Genomic DNA, 21,823 nt, shown 5'->3' with positions numbered 1-21,823 from the left:
CTTCAGCAAACCCTGTCAATTGCAATAATTTCAATTTCTCTGCATCCTATACATCTGCTATAAACATACTTAATTTATCATTATTTGCTACAAGTCTAGTAACCTTTGAAAAGTGAGTCAGAGCCTCAACTATTCCGATAACTGATTGTTCATGTCCTTTACTGATCATTAAATCATCATCAAAGATAAGATGATTCAAATTTAGGTTCTTACACATTGGATTGAACCTAAAGTCAGATAATTATCCCATCCTTGCCAATAGTCTAGTTAGATATTCTATAACTAGGACAAATAGTAAAGGTGATACGGGATCCCCCTGTCGTAAGCCTCTCTTTTCTAGGAAATAGTCATAACTACTCCTATTATTTGATTGTGAGCTTTGTGGTGGTAACACATACCATTAGAGTAAATTTAGGTGGGAACCCGTATCCAGTTAACAATTCTTTCAAAAATTCCCATCACACCTTATCGTATGCTTTCCGCAAATCAATCTTCATCATACATATTGGAGTAGTTTGTCTCTTATAGTGTCTTAACAGATCATGGCAAATAAGTATGTTGTGCAACAACGTTCTATCTTGCACAAATGCTATTTGAGACTAACTAATTGGATGAGGCAGTACCTGTTTCAGTATACTACATAATAGCTTGGAGATGACCTTGTATAACACATTACATCATGAGATTGGTTTGTATTGACTAGCATTTTTAGGTTTCTTAATTTTAGGTACCAAGGAATAGTTGTAGCATTCAGCTGCCCTAATAGTTTTCCTCTCTGCATAAATTCTATAACATCATTTGTGATATCCTCCCCTACCACTTCCCAAGCATCCTGAAAGAATCCACTCTTGTATCCATCTGGACCAGGACTCTTTGTGGTTTTTATACTGAACACAACATCTTTAATCTCCTTTCCGGTGAATTGTTGGAGCATGTGTATTTGTTGATCTGTATTTAGAACTGGTTTATTATTTAAAATTCTTCTTGAAGCACGTTGTCTAGGCTCATCTTCTAACTCCCCTAGCAATTTAGAGAAATATCTCACAAAGACTGCAGTCATCTGACTTTGATCAGTTTGTACCTGCTGATACTCATCTTTTATCTGAGTGATTGTTTGGTTCAGCCTCCTCTGCTTGAGTACTGAATAAAACTACTGAGTTTTGTCATCTCTAAGCCTAATCCAGGCTACTTTACTCTTTTGCATCAACATCAATTTCGCTAAGTAGCTTACTCTCCTAAATTCTTTGCCTGCTTCACCTTCTGCAATTTATAGTTGTTTATTTAAAGGATCAACTCTCAACTGATCTTGTGTCTCTTTGAGATTCCCTCTCAACTTATTTACTTTATGTGTCAAATTGTTAAAATGTTGCCCATGCAGCTTCCTGAGTTCCCCTTTCAGCATTTTTTATTTCTGAACAACCTGGTACATGTAGCATGCCTGAACCTGTTTCTGCCAACATCTCAATACAATGCTCTTAAACTGATCATGTTTTCTCCACATATTACAATACTTGAAATTAGATTTCACCCTCCAGGGAGCATTTGTAGACTTCATATGCATTGGGCTATGATCACTCACTCCCTCATTCAAAAAGGTTGTCCTACATTCTGGCATTTTATCAGCCCATTCCCCATTAACAAATAACCAATCAATTTTCGAAAATACTCTAGAAGTAGTTCCTTTATCATTCCAAGTATAAATAGACCTATTACTTGCCATCTTCTCTAGTTTATAAATCTCTAAACAATCTTGAAATTCACACACCTCAGCCAATGTAACCGGAGTTCCACCTATTCTATCATCACTATGAAACACATTATTGAAATCACCAAGCACAAGCCATGGTATAGTCATACCTTCCTCTAATTGAGATAGATAAGTCCATAAGGCTCTCCTTTCTTCTTTCCCATTCTGAGCATACACAATTGTACTGTAAAATTCCTTTTGCAATGCTATATCTTTCACCAAGCATGTCATATCTTGATCAATTTCACTACATATAGTCACTTTACATTTATCTTCCCTCCACACTAATTCTTCCATCGTAATGAGATATATGATTAAAAAACCACTTCCATCCCCCGAACATACTATTAGCAACTTTGTCTATGCTCTTGTACTTTATTTTAGTTTCTAACAATCTCACTATACTACATCTAACTGATCACAAAGAAATTGGACCTTCCTCTGTTTATTAGGGCCATTAAGGCCCCTAATATTCCAACACAACAAGTTAAATCATTCCCCACAGGAACTGGTGGTGGAACACTGGATTTCTGCATATTTGGACCTGCTCACTTACATCATCACTTGTTAAAGGTTGGAAGATATTTGTAGTGGTGACACTGCTATTACCAGGCATCAACACACATCTCATTTGATATATCTGGACTACCTTTGTATTATCTTTCCCTTGATCCCGTACCTTCTCCTTACCCTATCCTTTTGTTTTCTTTCCCTAGGCCTTTTCTCCTCCTCCTGTGTAGTTTCAGGTTTCTTTTCCACCTTCAACTTTCTACAATCGTCCCTCTCATGTTCATATTTATGGCAATGATCACACAATGATGGTTTCCAATCATATATTACATTTTGTGTTAGCTTAACCCCTTTTTCATTTTGGAATTTCACCTCTTCTGGCAATGCCTTCCCTACTTTAACCTCCACCAATAATCTAGCATAACTGAGACCTAACTTCTTTTTGATTTGCTTATCCACCATGAGAGGCTTCCCCACGAGACTGTCGATGTTACTCAATCCCCTAGCACTCTAATATATGAAATCAAACTCTGGAAGCTTGATCCAAATAGGTACTGTAAACAATTCCTCCTTAGAGAACTCCATTTTTGGAGTTCAGGCTTTCACAATCAGAGGCTTATTATTGAAATGGTAAATACCCCCCTGCAATACTTCCAACTTTTCTTCATCATCGTCAAAATACACCAGTACTATTCCATTCCTCATCATTGCTATTTTGTTAATCCCATACTTTCCCCAAATTCGTTGTATATATCCATTTAGAACTGAGAACGGGGGATGCACACCTAGCACCTAGCACACAACTGCATTTTGCCAATACTCAACCTCCGAGCTAATGTCATCTAGATTAATATTCCCAATCAGTTGATCACCACAACATTTAGGATTCACATATTCCAACTTAAACCCAGCATTCGCAAGTTTTGAGATATCAAAATCATTCCAGATTGAGCTTACCTTAGCATTTTGATCCTTTCCACTAGTGTTCAGTTGAGATTCCATTTCCATCGCATCCGGCCATGAAGTTCTCGAGCTCCCTTCAGCTACATCCTCCTTCTACTATTTGAGTCATTCCTTTGCCGGAGTTTTCATCAATTAAACCCTAGTCTCATCATTCTGCTGCATATTGCTCATACCCTGCTGATTTGCCACATTTGTTGTTGATTTTGCAATTTCCTTTTCTCCCTGGGTTTCCCCCACCTGCAACGAACCTTCTTTTCTTGATTGCGCACCCTTCGCCGGCACCGCTGTTGGTTCAGATTGAGTCTCAGTCGCGTTTTTAGGCCTCCTTCCCATGGTTGATGCACGTTAGTTAACATGCACCGAGAGAGCTTGCAAAAAAAAATGACTTGCAGAAAATCTTAAGCGGTTTTTAGTGACAATAAATTATTTTTAAGCGGTTGTTGTTGTAAAAATATTTATCACCGTTTGATTAAATATCATTGCATCTAGTGTTGCTAAAGTCTTTAGTGACATTTATTCCGGTAAAGACCTATTTAACCAAGTACTATTATATAACATCTTTTTTCTTCCCAAGAGAATAATATTTGTGGTTGTTCTAAAAATTAAAGATTGACAACAGTAACGCTAGTTTTCTTTTCTATATTTCATCTACTAATTAAACACTACAAAATGTCTCTCAATAGTAAAAAAAAACAAAAATTGACTATGAACTCTTGCCATGCACAACCTAATCAAAAAGCTGAAGTCCATATTGTGACATGAGCAACAGAAGCATCACCACTAACCATCCTCCTATAAAACAAACCTTCTGGTGTTTATGCAGGACATATCATTCCCTATAAAACCATTGTGAATTATGCAATTGCCTTGATTTTGGCCATTTTTTTCAGTGATAAACAAACATATAAAATCTAAATAACAAGGGGAAAAAATAAAAAGAAAGCTGAACAAGCAATAACTAACTAAAAAAACAATTGACAGAAGTAAGATTACATGTTAATGAATACAGAGGGGTGGATACAGTGGCCTTGGGTTCTCTGTTTACTACCAACCCACAACTCAACACTTAGTTCTTTCCAAATAACACCACTGGTCCAAGTCCCTTACACCCTGTTATAACTGTTAGGATCGGAATTAAATAATCAAGTGTCATATTGAAACTAGCAAAACAAACCTTGAAAGACGCCAAATAAGAAGACATGCGAGAATGCATCAAAAGAGGCACAATAATTTAACGTGGTTCGGTCAATCCACTATACAAAAAGAGAGTACAAAATTTTGAGAAAGTCCACCTCACAAAATAGCGTCACAACACTTCTGTCTCACAAATTCTCCCCCAACAATACTCTCAAAGCCCTTATGATTATATTGTAGATGCTACCAAGCTAGAAGAGGGGGCCTAGTTCATAAATTTTTACTACAAGAACAAGAATTAGCCAAATAGAAAGAATTTATATTTTTCTTTTTCCTAAACGAAAATTCAATTATGTTAAGAAAAAAGGTAAGGAGAATGACGATTCCATGCCTTAAGGATGACTAAAGCTTCCCTCTTTCCTGGTCTCTATTATCCCAAAAATCCCTTTTCATTGCTCTCATCAGTGCATCAAGTCGGATAGTGTTTTCTGCCCCTCCTTAATGACTTTGGTCAAGGAAAGAGAATAAGACAATAAATAGGCTTCGACTTAGAATTAAACCTTTTGTAGATGAAATTTTAACTTCTCGATAGGCCTAAGAAAGCCTAGATCATTAGACAAATAAGTTGATATTCAATTTGACTAAACATTTGGGCCAAAACGCGAAAAAGGAAACAGGAATTTGCTTTTGAGTAGGTACGGTTAAAAATGATGTGCTTTGAAATGGTCTAGTTCAATATAATTGAAAAGATTATCTCCTGCTGTAGTATTATTAGATCTAAAATAACCAATTTTAGTAACACTTTTAGATAATTGCATTAATAGCAATTTAGTTACAAGTTATAACAATTTATTAAAAGATATATTATTTTAATTATATTTTCAAAATTCGTTTTTAATTATATAATTTAAAATCAGTTTCATATTTATAGGGTTGTAATTAATATTCCCCTTAAATTGTGTATTGATAATTATGGTAAATATATATTCTCTTTCTCCATTCTAATACTCAATCTTTCAGAAATTTATTAAAAATTTCGATTCCATTAACTTACTCATATAATATTCATATTCTTCCCTTGAAAATACAAGATTGAAAAAAAGTGTGTTACATATAATATTCATCTTCTTCATTGAAAAAAAGTGGGTTTAAGATAATATTCATCTTCTTTCCGAAAAACATAAAATTGATATATTTGTATTTTTCATTCTCCATTGTGAATCATTTCTAAACCAAAATTCGATTCTACTCCTTCGCGTAGAAGTCCTAGAATATTCAACCAATGATTTATTCCATTGTGAATCATTATTCAACCAACGATTTGTTCTCCTTTATCAGAAATTTTCTTTCTTCTATTTTTCCTTTTGTTCTTTAAAAATAATATGATATAAGAAGTATTGTCAATTTTTTTATTAGCTACTCATTGTATATAACAATAAAAGATATGCCAATGGATATTACAGAAAAAATATTGAACAATCAGTTTGTGTTGGTAACAACATAAATAAGGATTTAAATATAGATTGTAATCTTTCATAAGAATAATATAGTGAAAATTATCTTGTATATACTTATTAAACTGTTTCGTGTATGGATTTTGTATAAAATCAGTATGAAATAAGTAAAATGATTGCAGAAGTTGGTATAGAAATCGACTTTCACCAAATATTATATGTTATTATTTATTTTAGTGTATGAAATAAATATACAAACTTGTATTTTTTAAATTATTTCGTGTATGAAATCTGTATAATATCAATATTACATTCAAGATTTATAAAATAGTTTCTTACATGTTATATTTATATGGAATGAGTATAATGTGATTGTGATATTCAATTAAGAAGATATACTTAAGATTATAAATTGAATGGAATCAGTTTATAAAGTGTTTTCTTACATGTCACATTTGTATGAAATAGATATATAAATTGATATTTATGAATTACGATATTAAATCTAGGTGATACCAATTTATATACTCATTCCATACACTATGTACTTCTCTCTTTGAATTAAGATTCTATCTCATCTACTTTTGTATTAAATTAAGATTTAAGAACACTGTCATCTTTCATATTGAAAAAATAATCACGATTTGTAAAGAAAAATTGCAGTAAATCTGGTTGACACAAACTTAATTGATATCCAATTCATTCAACGATGTAAAATACAAAACAACTGTTAAATTAACATAACACCGAATAAAAAAAACTGCTTAAATACAAAAATTAAACTTTGTTCATACCAACAATTATGGAAAAACAACAATAATGAACACCAAAAAATATTAAAATACAATATTCATGTCTATGTATGTAACTTTTACTGCGCTTCAATCACAAGCAAATTGAGGAGATGGAGTTAAAGTCTTATTAATCAAGTAGTGCTCCCCCGGAGACATATTGATCAAATAGAGACATATTGATTGTGCTTAGTCATTAAAGCGTTTATGACTGGAACAACTAAATGGTGTATAAAAAGAAGGTAGTGTATGAAGATGGAAACTCTTAATGAAAGCATTAAAATAGAAGAAAAGAAAAACGATTAGAGGAATTTGGGGTGGATTGATATCAACAATTAAGGATAACTATATTTAAGGAAGGATTATTGCATATTAGTTGTATTAAATGTTTATTTTCCTTTTTAGTAATTTTTTTTTTGTATTTTTTTAAAAAAGGAAAATACATTTTTATTTTTTATTTTTTTATAAGATTTACTACAACTTGAAAAAATGAAAGTTATGCTATAAGTTGTAATTTTTTATCTAATAATTGCTATATATATATTTTTTTCCTATTATTTTTTATTAAAATATTTGTTTGGCACAAAAGGGGTATGATCTAGTGATCATTAAGAGGGAAGAGAAATGTGATGTCTCATGTTTAAATTTTCTTGTGCAAAAAAAAATAAAAAAATACTATGTGATTTCTTTGTATCTGTTAAGCCTTCAAAGGTAGAGTTATTCCGTGAAATAATCATGTGCACACAAATTAGTTCCAACACTGCTATACCGTCTAAATTATTTAAGATATCATCGCAATTTGAATGTCTAAGTTTACTAGTCTTAGAAAAGAGTGAAAGGAAAAAAGGAAGTCTATCATGCATTTCTCTTGGCTTTTTTTTACTTAGCAAGCACTTTGTTGATTAGATAAATTGCTCACAAAAAGAATAACAACTATTAAGAAAACAAATATCCTTGTTACAGATAGTATGAAATTAAAAGAATAATAGTCTCAAGCAGTGTCCTCTGGAGCCATAAGATAAATTGGTCTCTTGTTGATAGATTGCAATGGCCTTACATTCCTTTCAGCATACTGCAATCAAAATTAGATGTTAGTAATTATAAGAAGCAAAACCAACATTTAAAGTTTATTGATTGTCATGGTATTTCATAGTTGTCTGAAGTTAAAAATACAATCATGTATCTGAGTTTTGGATTAAATATTTATAGATATTTAATGAATTTCTTCTAATACATGAAAATTGAATTTAAGTAAAATCTACAGAATTCATATAAATCCATAAGCTCATGATCCAATACTAACAATGAAACAAGTTTTACTTTCTCTGTTTCAAATTACATGAAGGTTATAAAAATATGGTTCAGAACACTTAATCTTGATTATAAATTTAGGAATAAATTCTTTAAAAATTTTGAAAATTAAATTTACTGTATATTTGAATATAACTACAAGTCCACTGAGCTAATGATACAAAATATTTTCAAGAAATTACAAAAGTATTATAGTCAAATGAAAAATTATTTAACTTCCCAAATAATGACACCTTCACATAAACTAGGACAAGGAAAGTAATTTTAAATTGCTTACTCAAACCAACATTAGACATTATATCCATATTTAAGCATAAGCGAATCTGCATTACATATTACAGGTTCAATCGAATTCGACGGAATTCAATAGTTTTGACCCACACATCCCTGTATTTTAGTTAGAAAAATCCACTTAATACATATAAGAATGTATAAATTAATAATCTATGCTGGAACTAGTAAGCAAAACATGGCTGTGAGTTCAATAATTTTTATCTATTAAAAAAAAAAAATCATCCATGAAAACACAAGTTATGTCATACCAAACATCCTTAATAGAAATTAAAGAAAATTCATTGTGGAAAAAGGAACTTACATCATGAACTGCTTCTCGAAGCATTTTAACTTGATCTCTTGAAACAGTCCGCACCTAATTTTAATTACAAATTGCATTATACATATTATTAGTATAAGTACTTTGTTAATATGGACTTAATTAATTTGTGCAAAAAGGCAGCTCTGTGCATTAAGGTTTTCGTTGTGCGTGAAGTTGGGAGAAGGATCGGACCGCAAGGGTCTATTGTACGCAACCTCACATGACATTTCTGCAAGAGACTGTTTCCATGATTTGAACTTGTAACTTCTTGATCACATGACATTAACTGTACCAGTTACTCCGAGATCCTCGTCACTTAATTAATTAGACAAGTTGTTAATTACGTACCTTTTTCTTAATGGTCCAAATGACACCTTCAGTGCAAGGAGGAACAGTAAGTGAACCCATATATCTATAGTATTTTCTGCTACCAATCTTGATTTCTCTTGGATTAACCATGCCAGCATTTTTCACTTCGTCTTTTTTGTCAATCATAGATGATATATTTCTTATCAACTGCAAACAAAATGTTAAGTAATAATTAATTACCAAGTGCATTACAAAATAACACAAATTATTACATCTTTCAATGTTTAGAAAATAATTTGAATAGTTGGTAACTACGATTATGCTAAATAATTTGATTAGTGGTTGAAAGAAAGAGACGGTTTATTTAATCTACTCTTCCACTTGAAGTTTATAAACTCAATGTCAACTACACATATAAATGTACTCAGTGTCGGCTATTGACTCTTGTCTTTCCTTAAATAAAAATTGTATTTATAACATGAAGTTCAAGAACAATTTTAATGAAGTTCAAAAATAATTTTAAGAACAAAATAGAAGTTGAATCTATTTTTTGAAAAATAGCAAAATCAAATCTATATCTATCTATATCTATAAACTATATCTATATCTATATCTATATCTATATCTATATCTATAATCTATAATCTATATCTATAATCTATAATCTATAATATATTAAAAGTGTGAAGACCTTTAGAAAAATGATTTGAACTTTTTAACCTTCATTAAAAAACACCATAATAGACAAAATCGCCTTTTCACATTTTTTCTTCAATTTTTAATATTGAATATCGTCTAAAGTAAATATATACAAAAAATTAAATGGAGAAAATTTTCTATTTTTAGTTGAATTACTAAATTTACGGCAATAAATTGTTAAGGAAAATACAATTTTAAAGAAATTATTATATATAAAAAAATTCTAGATAAGGTAAAGTTCAAAATATTTTAGAAAAATTGGGAAACTATTTTCCATTAAATAGGTTAAGACTCCTAAAAGAAGAAGAAGAAGAAAATTCTTCTAAAAATTAAATGCAATTCGTATATCCCAATTAAAAAAGGTAGTGGACTTCACCCAAAAAAAAGTATTGTTTTTATTTTAGGTTAGAATTATTATTCTTTAATTTTGTTATAATATTTTAGTTTATGAGTCTTTTTAGGTTTATACAAATACATTATTTGGATAGTAAAATTTTGTGACCATAGCTTTGTTATTGGGTAACTTTGTGATTTTTGAATCTCAAATTTCTATTTATATTACGTTTTGATTCTATTGATCATAACCTTTACACAAAACTTTCTTATGAATTTTTTGTGTAAAATTAAGTTTAATTGTATTATTTTGATATCTTTATTATCGTATTATTTTATTGTAATTTACAGATAGTAGATAAATGTCAGTCGGTTTTGAATTTTTTTTTAGAAAAAGGTGAGATATAATTATATTGTTTTGATGTTCCTACTTTAATTTGAGATTTTTTTTTTGTGTGTGTAAAGGTTAGATTTAGGTGTATTGTTTTGATATCACTATTATCGTATTATTTTATTGTAGTTGATAGTAGATGAATGTCGATCGACTTTGAAGAAAATCTTTTGCAAAGATTAGGTTTAATTGTATTGTTTTGATATCTCTATCATCGTATTGTTTTGTCGTAGTTTATAGGTGGTAGGTAAATTTCGATAGCCTTTTAGAATTTTTTTTTATATGTTAGGTTTAATTAAATAAATTCTCCATCTTTACATGTTTAAAAAACATTGAATTTAATTATTGTATTCTTCTTTATTATTTAACAAATATTCTATTTATTGTAACGTTTGAACTCATTAAAGTGAGGTACATGCGTGAGGTACGTACACCTAAACTAGTATTTAGATAAAGATGATTAGAAGATTTAAGTCCACTGAATTTATGGTGTATCCTAAGTAAATTATTCCCCTCAAGTACCCAAAGTTATGGAATTAATATATCCTCTCAGGATAAAATGAATCATTTCAACAGAATAGCAGTACCTCAAATTTTGTCAAACTAAGAACGTACTCAACGGTAGCAAATCACACTTTTGAGTTTTTTTTTTTAAGAAAAAGAGTATTTTTTTTTTCAAAAATCACATTCATATCTGAGGATAAATCAGATATTTATAGCCAAAATGTGATGTTTCAGAAAAAAAGAAATGGTTCAGAAAGCTAAGGTGCAATTCTTTGGAAAAGTGACATCCCATTAGAAATGACATAACCATCTAAGGTGAAAGATGCTTCCTCATATTGCATCCTTTCTCTTGGTATCTTTTCGGAAAAATGTCTATTCATTTTTTATTCAGACCTCTTAAAAACCTAAAATTGACAAGTCGAAGATCTATCAAAAACAACCTCTCTACCTCACTTCTGAGGTAATTGTACAATCTACGCACACTAGCTCTACCCTCCTCATATTCTACTGTATGGGAATATACGGACTATATTATTGTTGTTGTAATGTCAACTATTGACAAGGTTACTAATTAAATAATTGAAGTTTTCATATTGAATGTCAACTATTAGAAGGATTAAAATTAGAATTTGTCCATTTCTCCTTCATTTTATTCAAGTATTTAAATGTATATCATTTTTGATCAGATGGTTCTGACTTAAATAAAGCTTGAAACTTAGGAGAATACAGAATTTTTTATTGCAAAGTCATCTAAGCACGTACGCACACTTTTTAGTACGTATGTGGGTTGAGTTTATCATACATACATTTGTGACAATGGATAGTACACATACATACCACCTAGACCTAATTAGTTGTTTTCAATAAGATTAAGATTAAGACATTACACAAGGCATTGAAAGAGAGACCAACTAGCAGAAAAGGTGATAAGGATTTAAAAGAATCTGAAGTAAAGATTAAAAAAAATTCAGAATTAGTGATGAAGAATGAAAAGAGCTAGACATGAAAGCGGCAAGTCAAATTCACTTGTGTTTAGCTAAAAATGTTCTTGCTAATGTGATTGGATTGTCTACAACAAAGGAGTTGTGGGAGAAACTTAAAGAATTGTACCAAACCAAAAGTATTTCAAATAGGTTATATTTGAAGGAGCAATTTCATAAATTGCAAATGGCTGAAGGTACAACTATTTCTGATCATCTGAGTGTCTTGAATGAGATTGTTTCTAAATTGGAATCTATTGGAGTAAAAATTGATGATGAAGACAAGGCACTTCGACTCATCTGGTCTCTTCCATCTTCCTACAAGCATATGCAACCCATTTTAATATATGAGAAGGAAACTGTGATTTTTTCAGAAGTGACAAGCAAATTGATTTCTGAGGAAAAAGGATTGAAGAATGGAGATGAAAAATCTCTAAAAGATTCAATTCTTGTTGTTAAAGGAAAATGGAAGCAAAGCTCTAAGAAGAAGGTCATCTGCTGGAATTGTAAACAATCAGGACATGGTAAAAATAATTGTCCAAATAATGAGGCTAGTTCGGCTGGAAGCTCCAAAGAAAATGCTCCAATGTTGTCTCCCTAGAACAGTGGGATGATATTTTTTTGTAAGAAAGATGAAAATCCTCATGGCATGAATGCTACCTTTAGATTGCCATGAAAGAGGATGTTTAATTGGTAGTTGGTCCACAAGTTTGCACATGGGCATTGGTTGATAGGTGATGCAAGGTGTGTGGTGGAAAGGATGTCGATGGCTAATGAACTCTCAAGAAATCAACAAGAGAGTTGAACCATAAATTATTAGCAGTTTTTTCGACATGTGCTGAAAATGAAATTCTTGAAATTAGGAAGTGATTTCAAGTGAAAATTCTTGAATTGATTTTTCAATCTGAGTGGATGTACTCTTTATGATGGGGGTATGATAATTCTTGAATTTAGAATTATGATTGTCAGTAGCAGACAATGTGGAAATTGCTGTTACATATGATTGGCTGAGTTTAGAGTCAGGTGGAGAACTGATTTTGTTATGTGTAGCTGGACAACTATAAAGGGCCAACGGATTGCATTTTGTTCTCTTCAAAAGGTGGAGATTTATTGAAGTTTGTTTTGAAGAAAGAAAATCCCATATGGGAAATTTACTTTGATTGGAAGGAAGTTGGGAGTTATAAATAAACTCCACCTCCTTCATTGTTTAACACGCACAAAAATATTCTTTTCCTTGTTTACTATTAAAGAGGTTTAGAGATAATTCTCTTGGAGTTTTTTTTGAGAATAGTATTTTAGGAAGTGAGGGTGTGTGAGAAAAACATTGTGTATTGTATGGTGTAATAATTTCCATATAGTGAATATTTTTCTGGGAGACCTGTGGTTTTTCTCTTCTCTAATTGGGGAGTTTTCCACGTTAAATTTTTGTGTTGTTATTCTCTTTAATTTCTCTGTTATTTTCTACTTGAAAGCGGTCCGAAAGGGGCGAGAAAAATAGTCCATTTTTTCCAACATACACCATATATACGTATGTACCAGAGTAATAATAATATAGTTATGTATAGATTACCTTGGAGAGAAATCGATCAGGTTTGCCAAATTTGTATAGAACTGCAGTCACAGCAATTGTATTTGTTGCATTTTCGTTGAAGTGAACCATGTGCATTTCCATCTCATATCTGTCCCAAAATAACATTAAATAAATATTGAATTTGAATGAATCAAAATGGACTAAATTTATAAATGGACGATGCATCAATTAGGAGTGTCAAATAAGCGGGTTGAGTTGAAATATGTCGGTACCTTCTACCATTGACAGTGTGCTCAGAAGGAGAGTGCCAATGGGCTTGTTGTAAAGGATAATTTGTGCCATTTATCAAAACTGATCCAGCATCACCATGCCATTGTAACTGCACCAAAAATATACATAATAAAAATTTATAGTTAAAATTCTATAATTGTTGGTGTACAATCTTTTTGTAACACTATCAAGTCGTGATTACTAAAACATCCGTAATCGAGACAGATTTAGAATTTGACTTCTAGGACATTATTGATTTTAGTATAAGTAACTATTAGGTCCTATGTTTATTTCTTATACGTGTTTAAAACTTCCTTAAAAATAATGTAGTGGGGTAGCATAAACAATTCCTTATACTTGTTCGTTTATAGCTTTAGATTCAAATTTGTTAGGAAAAGAGAGGTTAAAGTTCTTAACCATATTTTAAATTATTGAAGTGTGTGTAGCTTTCTCAAAATACGAAGAATAAAATAAAGTAGTATGAATCAGGAAACCGACCATGTTATCTCTAGAATTGTCCCCTTTTTCCTATATGTAAAGTCCCAGAAGCACCAATAAATATATCAAGAATATAATTAAATCAATAAAAATATAATCATGATCACAAACTTTAATATAATATGAGGACATTATTCATCTCAATTCTCGTTCATGATGTCGTGCTTACGTATTAAAATTACCCAGCTTCAGATGTCAGCTCTGGACATAAGGGGTATAGAAAAAGTCCCACATCAATCAATTATATAGGATGGGTGGTACAAAAAGAAATTAAGGCCCGTTTTTAGAATATAATTAAGTAAATAAAGTATAAGAACTTAAATGTTTAAATGGGACGATCGCACATATCAATATTAGATATATGTGTGTATGTTTAATTACTATACACAAATGGTGTGAAAAATATATAAATAATCAGATTGCATATTATATTATTAAGTCTATTACAAAAAAATTTCTGTAGAAATTGTATTTTCATGTTGTTTGTTGGGTTAGTAGTAGCAGCAGCCTGTGTTTGGTAGGGAAGGAAAGGGTTGTTGGACAAAGAAACTGAAAAAGTCCCATAGAAGTAGCTAGCTAACCACTTTTTTTTAAAAAAAAATCTTGTTTTTCAAAAATTAGTTATGTTTTGGAGTTTCTATTTCTACGACTGAAAATTTTATAAGTAATATTTTGTTTATGAAATTTGAATTTTTATCTAGTGGCTAATGAATAATAATTCTTTGACTAAGCACATAGAGTATGATGAAGTTGGAATAATTGATTAAAGGACTACGTGACGGCAACTATATACACTTCTTAACAAAAAAAATAAAAAAATTCCACCAAATTAATTGAACTCATGAATCAATGTGCATGAATTTAAAGTTTTTACATGAACAATGAATAGATGATAAATAAAGGATAGCTTACTGCATAAAATATTTCTTTTTTATATATGGTTCGAAAAAAATTTACATTCAAAATATATAACGTAACGTACAATCTGCCGTAATATAAGCATATACTTACCGAAATGTCGTGGCCTCTATTTTTGACAGTAGCATTACATAACTTGTAATGTCTTTTTTCTGGTTTTCGAATAATTCTAACTCTTTCATGAGACATATCAATAGGCGATTGCATTTCGCCATTCTTGCAAGCTTCCCATTCTTTCTTCAATTCTCCCCACATTTTTGGACCTTTCTCACTTTTTTCACCATAATCAAATTCCCTCTCATCCTCTAATTAATAAAATCACAAACATCATAAATCAAATATCAATAAATCGAACACTAATTAGAAAGATGATGGGTACAAAATTACAAATAAAAATCCTGTGCACCAAGCTCATGTTGTCAGGGGCCGCGGAGCAATAATATAGTAAAAATTACTTACTATATTGTATAAATAGAAACCGTTCAATCCTGTTAACAATATATTCATAAGAATTTTTTTTTAGCATAGTCATAAAGGTGGTTGAAAGATTGATTTAGATCATAAGTTCAAATTAAATCTCAAATGTTATACTCGATAGCAATTTTGTTGAATTCCTCTACGTAAATTTCCGACTTCACCACTGCAGCTATGAGCAGGGTTCGAGAAAATACCAAACCCCATTGAATCTATATATTGTAAGCAGTAGTCATGAATTCAATGTTGTCTCGTAACTTTTTCTTGGACCCGCTCACAACTAAAGCTCTGTTCATCCAACTGTCTTTTCTTTTAATTTTTTTTTTTTTTTCAAAAAAAGAAGAGAGAAAGTGTTGTAGCTCTTACCAACTTCTTGAGCTCTAATGGATGTACCACAGAAGAAGATAACAAAAAAAAGAATGACCAAAACTGATAAATATTTTTGCTGCCTCATTGTTAGAAATAGTATTGCTACTGTTTTTCTTCTTCTTCTTTTCTCTCTTGGAGATCAAGGAAATGTAACAAATTAATGAATTGCGTTAATAATAATAATAATAATAAGAGGGTCACGTAATGGAGCTTTATATAGATGAGATCTATGGAAATACAAGTTTATAAACTATTTCTTATGTGGCTGCCACATGAGACTTTCCTATGACTTTCTTTTTTCAAATCTTATTGGACAAATTAATACCTAACAACAACTCATATGTGGACAAATTTAATAAAGAAAAGCAACATGCATGTGGGAAAAGAAAACAAGTGACAAAATCCCTTACGTTTGAGTAGGATAAAAGCAATATTTATACTATGCTCTTGACCAATTTTGATCTTAATTTGAAGTTCGTAAAAGTAATCTCTCCGTCTCATTTTACCCGTTTCAAATTTTCTAATTTGATTTCTTATTTTACTTGTTGTCACACCCCTTTTACAACCGAAAAGATTCGTTTTATTTTAAGTTCGAAAGGGCTTTTATTATCAAAGTGATAAAAATGAAAATTTGTTTTGAAAAGGATTATTTACATTTTTTATTCAGAGTCGCCACTTGGCATAATCTGGTGTGCCAAGTCACCTTTGGAAATCCTTTTTCAAAACTGTTTTTGACTCTAAAAAACTGGTTTGCGAACAGAGATTCCGGCTAAGGAATTCTGTTGACCAAGGGGAAGGTGTTAGGCACCCCTCGGTCCCGTGGTTTGACCACGGTCGCTTGGTGGAGCGTATCGGCTAATTTGACACTACAAAATGTATAAACCACACAAAAAACACGCAAAATAATCAATCAACAAACAAAACAAAACAATCCAAAATTTAATGTCCAGTCTAATTATACAGCCCAAAAAAAAATGCAAAAATATAAATCTACGCTAACCTAAACGCTGCTCTACCCGATGCATCGGGCCTTGATCACGAGCATCCTTCGCATAAAAAATCCTTCGGGAAATTCTCCGGTGAGTAAATACAATGAGCTTTGGGGTATTCCCCGGCTAAATGAATACATCTTTTCAATGCGATAAAATAAAATCATTCAAGCATTCAACAATCATAATTCCTACCGTTTGCCTACCCGACCTACTGTTTGCCTATCCGCTTTGGCCTAATCATAATACTATCATGTTAACATCATCAATGAATCAAAATTAACAATCCAAATAAACCAAATGAAATTTCCAACTAGACAATTTTCAATACCGTCCCAAAATCAATATTCACCCCAAGTTGAGCCCGATTCATTTAATTATCTAATTCATCCAATCGAATCAATCAATATCAACTAAAACAAAATTCAAACACCACAAATTCTACCCACAAAGTACCAAAAACTTAAAGATTATGGAGAATGAGATAAGAAATGGACCGTAATGTGGCTTTCGATTTTAATTCACGAACCTGAATGGAATAAAAATGTGATTCTGAAATTCACGCAATGACCCAAATGATTCTGAAATTCACGCAATGACCCAAATCCAGAGTTGAGAAAGATGAAATTGAAGACGATCCGGTAACCGGAATCGAGAACCTTGACAAACGGCCTCAACTGAAAAACCTCTTCAAACTCGACATCGAAACCCAACAGCGACCACCTTTTCTTTCTTCTATTCTCCTCCCTTGCGTTTTCTGTCCGTGCGCGTGTGGTTGTTTTCCGGCGAGGTGGTTTTGAGCGAGGTGATGGCAGTTGATTGGAGTTGACGAGGATTTTCTGTTTAGGATTTGAACTATAGCGACTTTCGGCGGGTTATCACTAGAATCACCAAATAGCTAACGGATTCGGTTGGTTATTGCTGGGTTCGATCGGAGATGATATTCCGATAAAGAATCACCAAAAATAGTCAATCCCCACCTGTCACCTCTCTTCTCCATCGACCTCTCTCTAGTTTCTACTATTTCTGCCCGTTTCTTCACTGTCTTTCTTCTCACTTTCTCTGATTTCCCCTAATTCTATGCGTGTGAATTATATTATGATGTCTGTGGGTGGTATGAAAAGAAGAAAAAAGGGAAAGGAAAGTGGAGTCCTCTCTGGTATGCCTTGAAACTGTCCGTGCAAAGAAGAAGAAAAAGGAAAATGGCATGTTCCCGTGAGTGAATTGTGGGTGTGATCTCTCAATCTCCCCTTTTTCTTTGTGCGTATTGTATATTGTATGGTGAGGTCCAGTGGTAGCCTGGTATGTGTGTCCTCCCCTTTATTTTGTTTGTGAGAATTGTGTATATGAATGAAAAACCAAAATGGGAAATCCCTTTTCTGTTAGTGAAATGGACCATCCCCCCAATATTCCCAAGTGGGCCCCCTTCTTTATTTTGGTTCCTTTTTCTTTGTGGACAAGAAACATGAAGGGGGCGCGTGGGTAGGTAGGGTATAAGGGTATTTGGTATTGAGGAAGGTTGTTAGGAGTAGGTGATTAGGATAAAGTTTGTTAGGATAAATTAAAATAAGATAACATTTGTTATTTTTGTCTTTTTGTGAAGGGATTATCACACGGGGTAGGGTACGTGGTAGGATAAGGTAAAAATGGTAAAAAATGATATCGTGGAGGGACGAAATTAGATGTCTACATCATGCCCCCTTTGAATGTAAACCAAAGTATTTTCAGACAAAGAAGTAGACAACAAGACAGAATTTTGTCCCGACCATTACTCAAAGGAAGAAACAGAAAGAAGGAGAACAACCGAGTTCTGACTTAGGACATCCTACCCACCCAAGTTATGGAGGAATCAAGTGACGGGTATTTCAAAAGATTTGAAAGAGAGGGACAATACCGAGTTGGAGAGTTGAGTGAGGTTCCATTGAGGTTCCGATCCTCGACTCTGTCATTACATGAAAATGAAAATTACAATTTAAAACATAAATTAAATTACAAAATCCTATCTATACAGCTTCTATTGGACTACTGACTTAAGTTTCATACCCTATTCTTCAAGCGGGCTCCTGACTTACAATTTCATCACTTGTTGCCTGGTTTTCAATTACTTCACCTTGTTGCTTAACTTTCCATTTATTCGCCCTGTGCTTCGGGCGGTCTCTTGACTTGCCATTTTATCACCCTGTTCTTCAGGCGGGTTCCTGACTTACAATTTTCTCACCCTATTCTTCAGGCGGGCTCCTGACTTGCAATTTCATCACCCTATTTTTCAGGCGGGCTCCTGACTTGCAATTTTCTCAACTTGTTCTTTGGATTTCAATTGTTTCACCTCATTGCTTAACTTTCAATTTCTTTACCCAATTCTTCAGGCGGGCTCCTGACTTAATGTTTTTCAATCTGTTAACTTTCAACTTTTCACCTTGTTGCTTGACTTTCAACTCCTTTACTTTATTGCTTGAGTTTTCATTTCTTTACTCTGTTCTCCAGGCGGGCTCCTGAAATCACATCAAAACTAAAAATAAAATTATCCCAAACAAAAGTTATTATAAAAAGGTTTCATTTGCTAGAAAAGTGAAGTTCCAACACAAGAATTAAATTTTGCCCCAATTTATCATCAAAGAACTTTTGCGAAAGTCACATTATTATAGGAATCAAGGAGAATGACTCGACTAAAAGGTATACCTTATAGGAATCAAGGGGGATGACTCAACTAAAAGGTACGTCTTATAGGAATCAAGGGGGATGAATCGACTAAAAGGTACGCCTTATAGGAATCAAAGGAAATGACTCGACTAAAAGGTACGTCTTTTAGGGGTCAAGGGGAATGAATCGACTAAAAGGTACGTCTTATAGGAATTAAAGGAAGATGACTCGACTAAAAGGTACGTCTTATACGAATCCAAGGAAATAACTCGACTAAAAGGTACGTCTTATAGGAATCAAGGGAGATGACTCGACTAAAAGGTACGTCTTCTAGGGGTCTAGGGGAATAACTCGACTAAAAGGTACATCTTATAGGAATCAAGAGAGATAACTTGACTAAAAGGTACGTCTTATAGGAATAAAAGGGAGATAACTCGACTAAAAGGTATGCCTTATAGGAATCAAGGGGGATGACTCGACTAAAAGGTATGCCTTATAGGAATCAAGGGGGGTGACTCGACTAAAAGGTACGTCTAATATGAATCAAAGGGGATGAATTGACTAAAAGGTACGCCTTATAGGAATCAAGGGGGATGACTGGACTAAAAGTTACGCCTTATAGGAATCAAGGGGGATGACTCGACTAAAAGGTACGTCTTATAGGAATCAAGTGGGATGACTCGACTAAAAGGTAGGTCTTCCAAGAGTCAAAGGGAATGACTCGACTAGAAGGTACGTCTTCTAGGAGTGAAGGTTCAATTTAAGAAGTATATCACCCAACAAATGAAAACTAAAATCCCTGGACAGGAAAGTGTGTCTTTGAGGGATATAAGATGATGAATTTTTACCATGATTTTATTATCAAATCTGTGCAGCAACATTGCTTCCTGCATTTGTAAAAGCGAGAAATTAGGGGCCTTGATGTTTAGGCTTTAAAATCCTTGATTTGAAGGTGACATGTGTTCCTGTTTCATGCAAAGAAAAGTTGTGAGTTTAAAAACATAGAGGTAAGTTTGTGGTTTTGGCTTTCGTGGCAAACGCTCTTGCCGTCATCACATTTAACCTTGCTTCCAACCATTACATATATCATTGTCTTGATGTATCATTGACCCAAACTTAGATTATTAAGAGTGACTTTGAAACAAATACAGTGTCTTTGCTTTGCCATGCTCCTCAGATAAACCCTTTGAACTTTAGTATTTTCATGAGGTCCCAGACTTGTCTGTTGACAGAACTTTCTGTATGCCTTATTTCAGCTCACAATCATATCTCTTTCATGTGTTGGCCTTTTGTCTCGCTTTTTGTAATTGAAGAAGCTGGTAGCCAGTTTTAAAATCTTTTCTCACTTATTTTGACACTGACTTGACTCAAAGATAAGAAACGAAAAAAAAAGAATGACAATTTTTGTTTGGATAACTGACTTAAGAAAGATAAAATAAAAATAAAGAGAAGAAAGAAAAGACAATGAATGTCCCCTTTTGAAACAAAGAAACGAAAAATTCATCTAAAAATGGCAGTCAACACTAATGATTATGCCATGCATTTTGGATTAAGAAGCTTGATCTTTTCATTCAAACTTTCTACCCATTGTTGTTGAGTTAATGACCTTGAAACTGAGTTGCTTCCTTAGGTCAATTGTATTTAAGACCCTATTCGGCTAGTGGTGCCTTGAAGGGTTTTCACTAACAAGGTTCTCTCATTTTCTTTTCCTCAGTTCACCATTGCCTTATGGTGTTTGTAAGGGTTTTCCACTAATGAGACTCTTTTATCTTTGTTTCCCTTAACTCACAGTCGTCTTATGGTGCCCGTGAGAGTTTTCACCAATAAGACTTTCTCATTTTTATCTCTCTCAACTTACCATCATCTTACGGTGCCCGTGAGAGTTTTCACCAATAAGACTCTCTCATTTTTATTTCTCTCCTGATTTCTTATGTTGAGGAAGACAAGTAGTTCCCAAATGCATCATCATATCCCTTGCATGCTTAGCCTTAACATCCTCAAATATTGATCTGAAGTTCTTTATTTAGTTGTAACTTGGCTTTTGGATAGGGTTAGAAAGAAAGAGTGGCATGGGGCCCGAACAACACTTGAAGTGGGGTAGGACTTACAACATTTGGAATCGACTCAAACAATGAGGATTAACTCATGCCCCAGTTTCTTTTGATTGGGTGACTCTAAATTGTTTATTTGTTTGGACTGAGCCCTTAGTAGGACAACCTATGTATCTCACCCCTGAGAGAGGAGAATCAGGTCAGGCGTAGTTCTGGTAGCTTGTTCTTTTGCTTGATTCTGATTTTTTTTTTGTTGACTTTTTTTCTCTTTGGGACTTTTTTGAATTTATTTTTCTCGATGCTTTTTTTTTTGAAACTTTTCTGACTCTGCTGTTTTGCTCGACACCTTTTCTTTTGAGCTT

General features: G+C 32.8%; 1 protein-coding gene across 1 annotated transcript; it reads right to left on the bottom strand.

Annotated features, from left to right (window-relative positions):
* Window positions 1-7,432: 7,432 nt before the first annotated feature.
* On the bottom strand, window positions 7,433-16,011 carry LOC107855211 (alpha carbonic anhydrase 7). Its single transcript, XM_016700203.2, has 7 exons — window positions 15,779-16,011; window positions 15,032-15,243; window positions 13,525-13,631; window positions 13,292-13,400; window positions 8,854-9,021; window positions 8,506-8,559; window positions 7,433-7,671 (listed from the first exon to the last, which is right to left on the bottom strand). The coding sequence occupies exons 1-7, from the start codon at window positions 15,864-15,866 to the stop codon at window positions 7,591-7,593; spliced, it is 819 nt and encodes a 272-aa protein (XP_016555689.2). The 5' UTR covers window positions 15,867-16,011; the 3' UTR covers window positions 7,433-7,590.
* Window positions 16,012-21,823: the final 5,812 nt, after the last annotated feature.

This window comes from Capsicum annuum, chromosome 10, assembly GCF_002878395.1.
Source record: "Capsicum annuum cultivar UCD-10X-F1 chromosome 10, UCD10Xv1.1, whole genome shotgun sequence".
NCBI lineage: Eukaryota > Viridiplantae > Streptophyta > Magnoliopsida > Solanales > Solanaceae > Capsicum > Capsicum annuum.
Note: the sequence above shows the minus strand (reverse complement) of the source record. Positions and strands in the feature narration are given on the sequence as shown.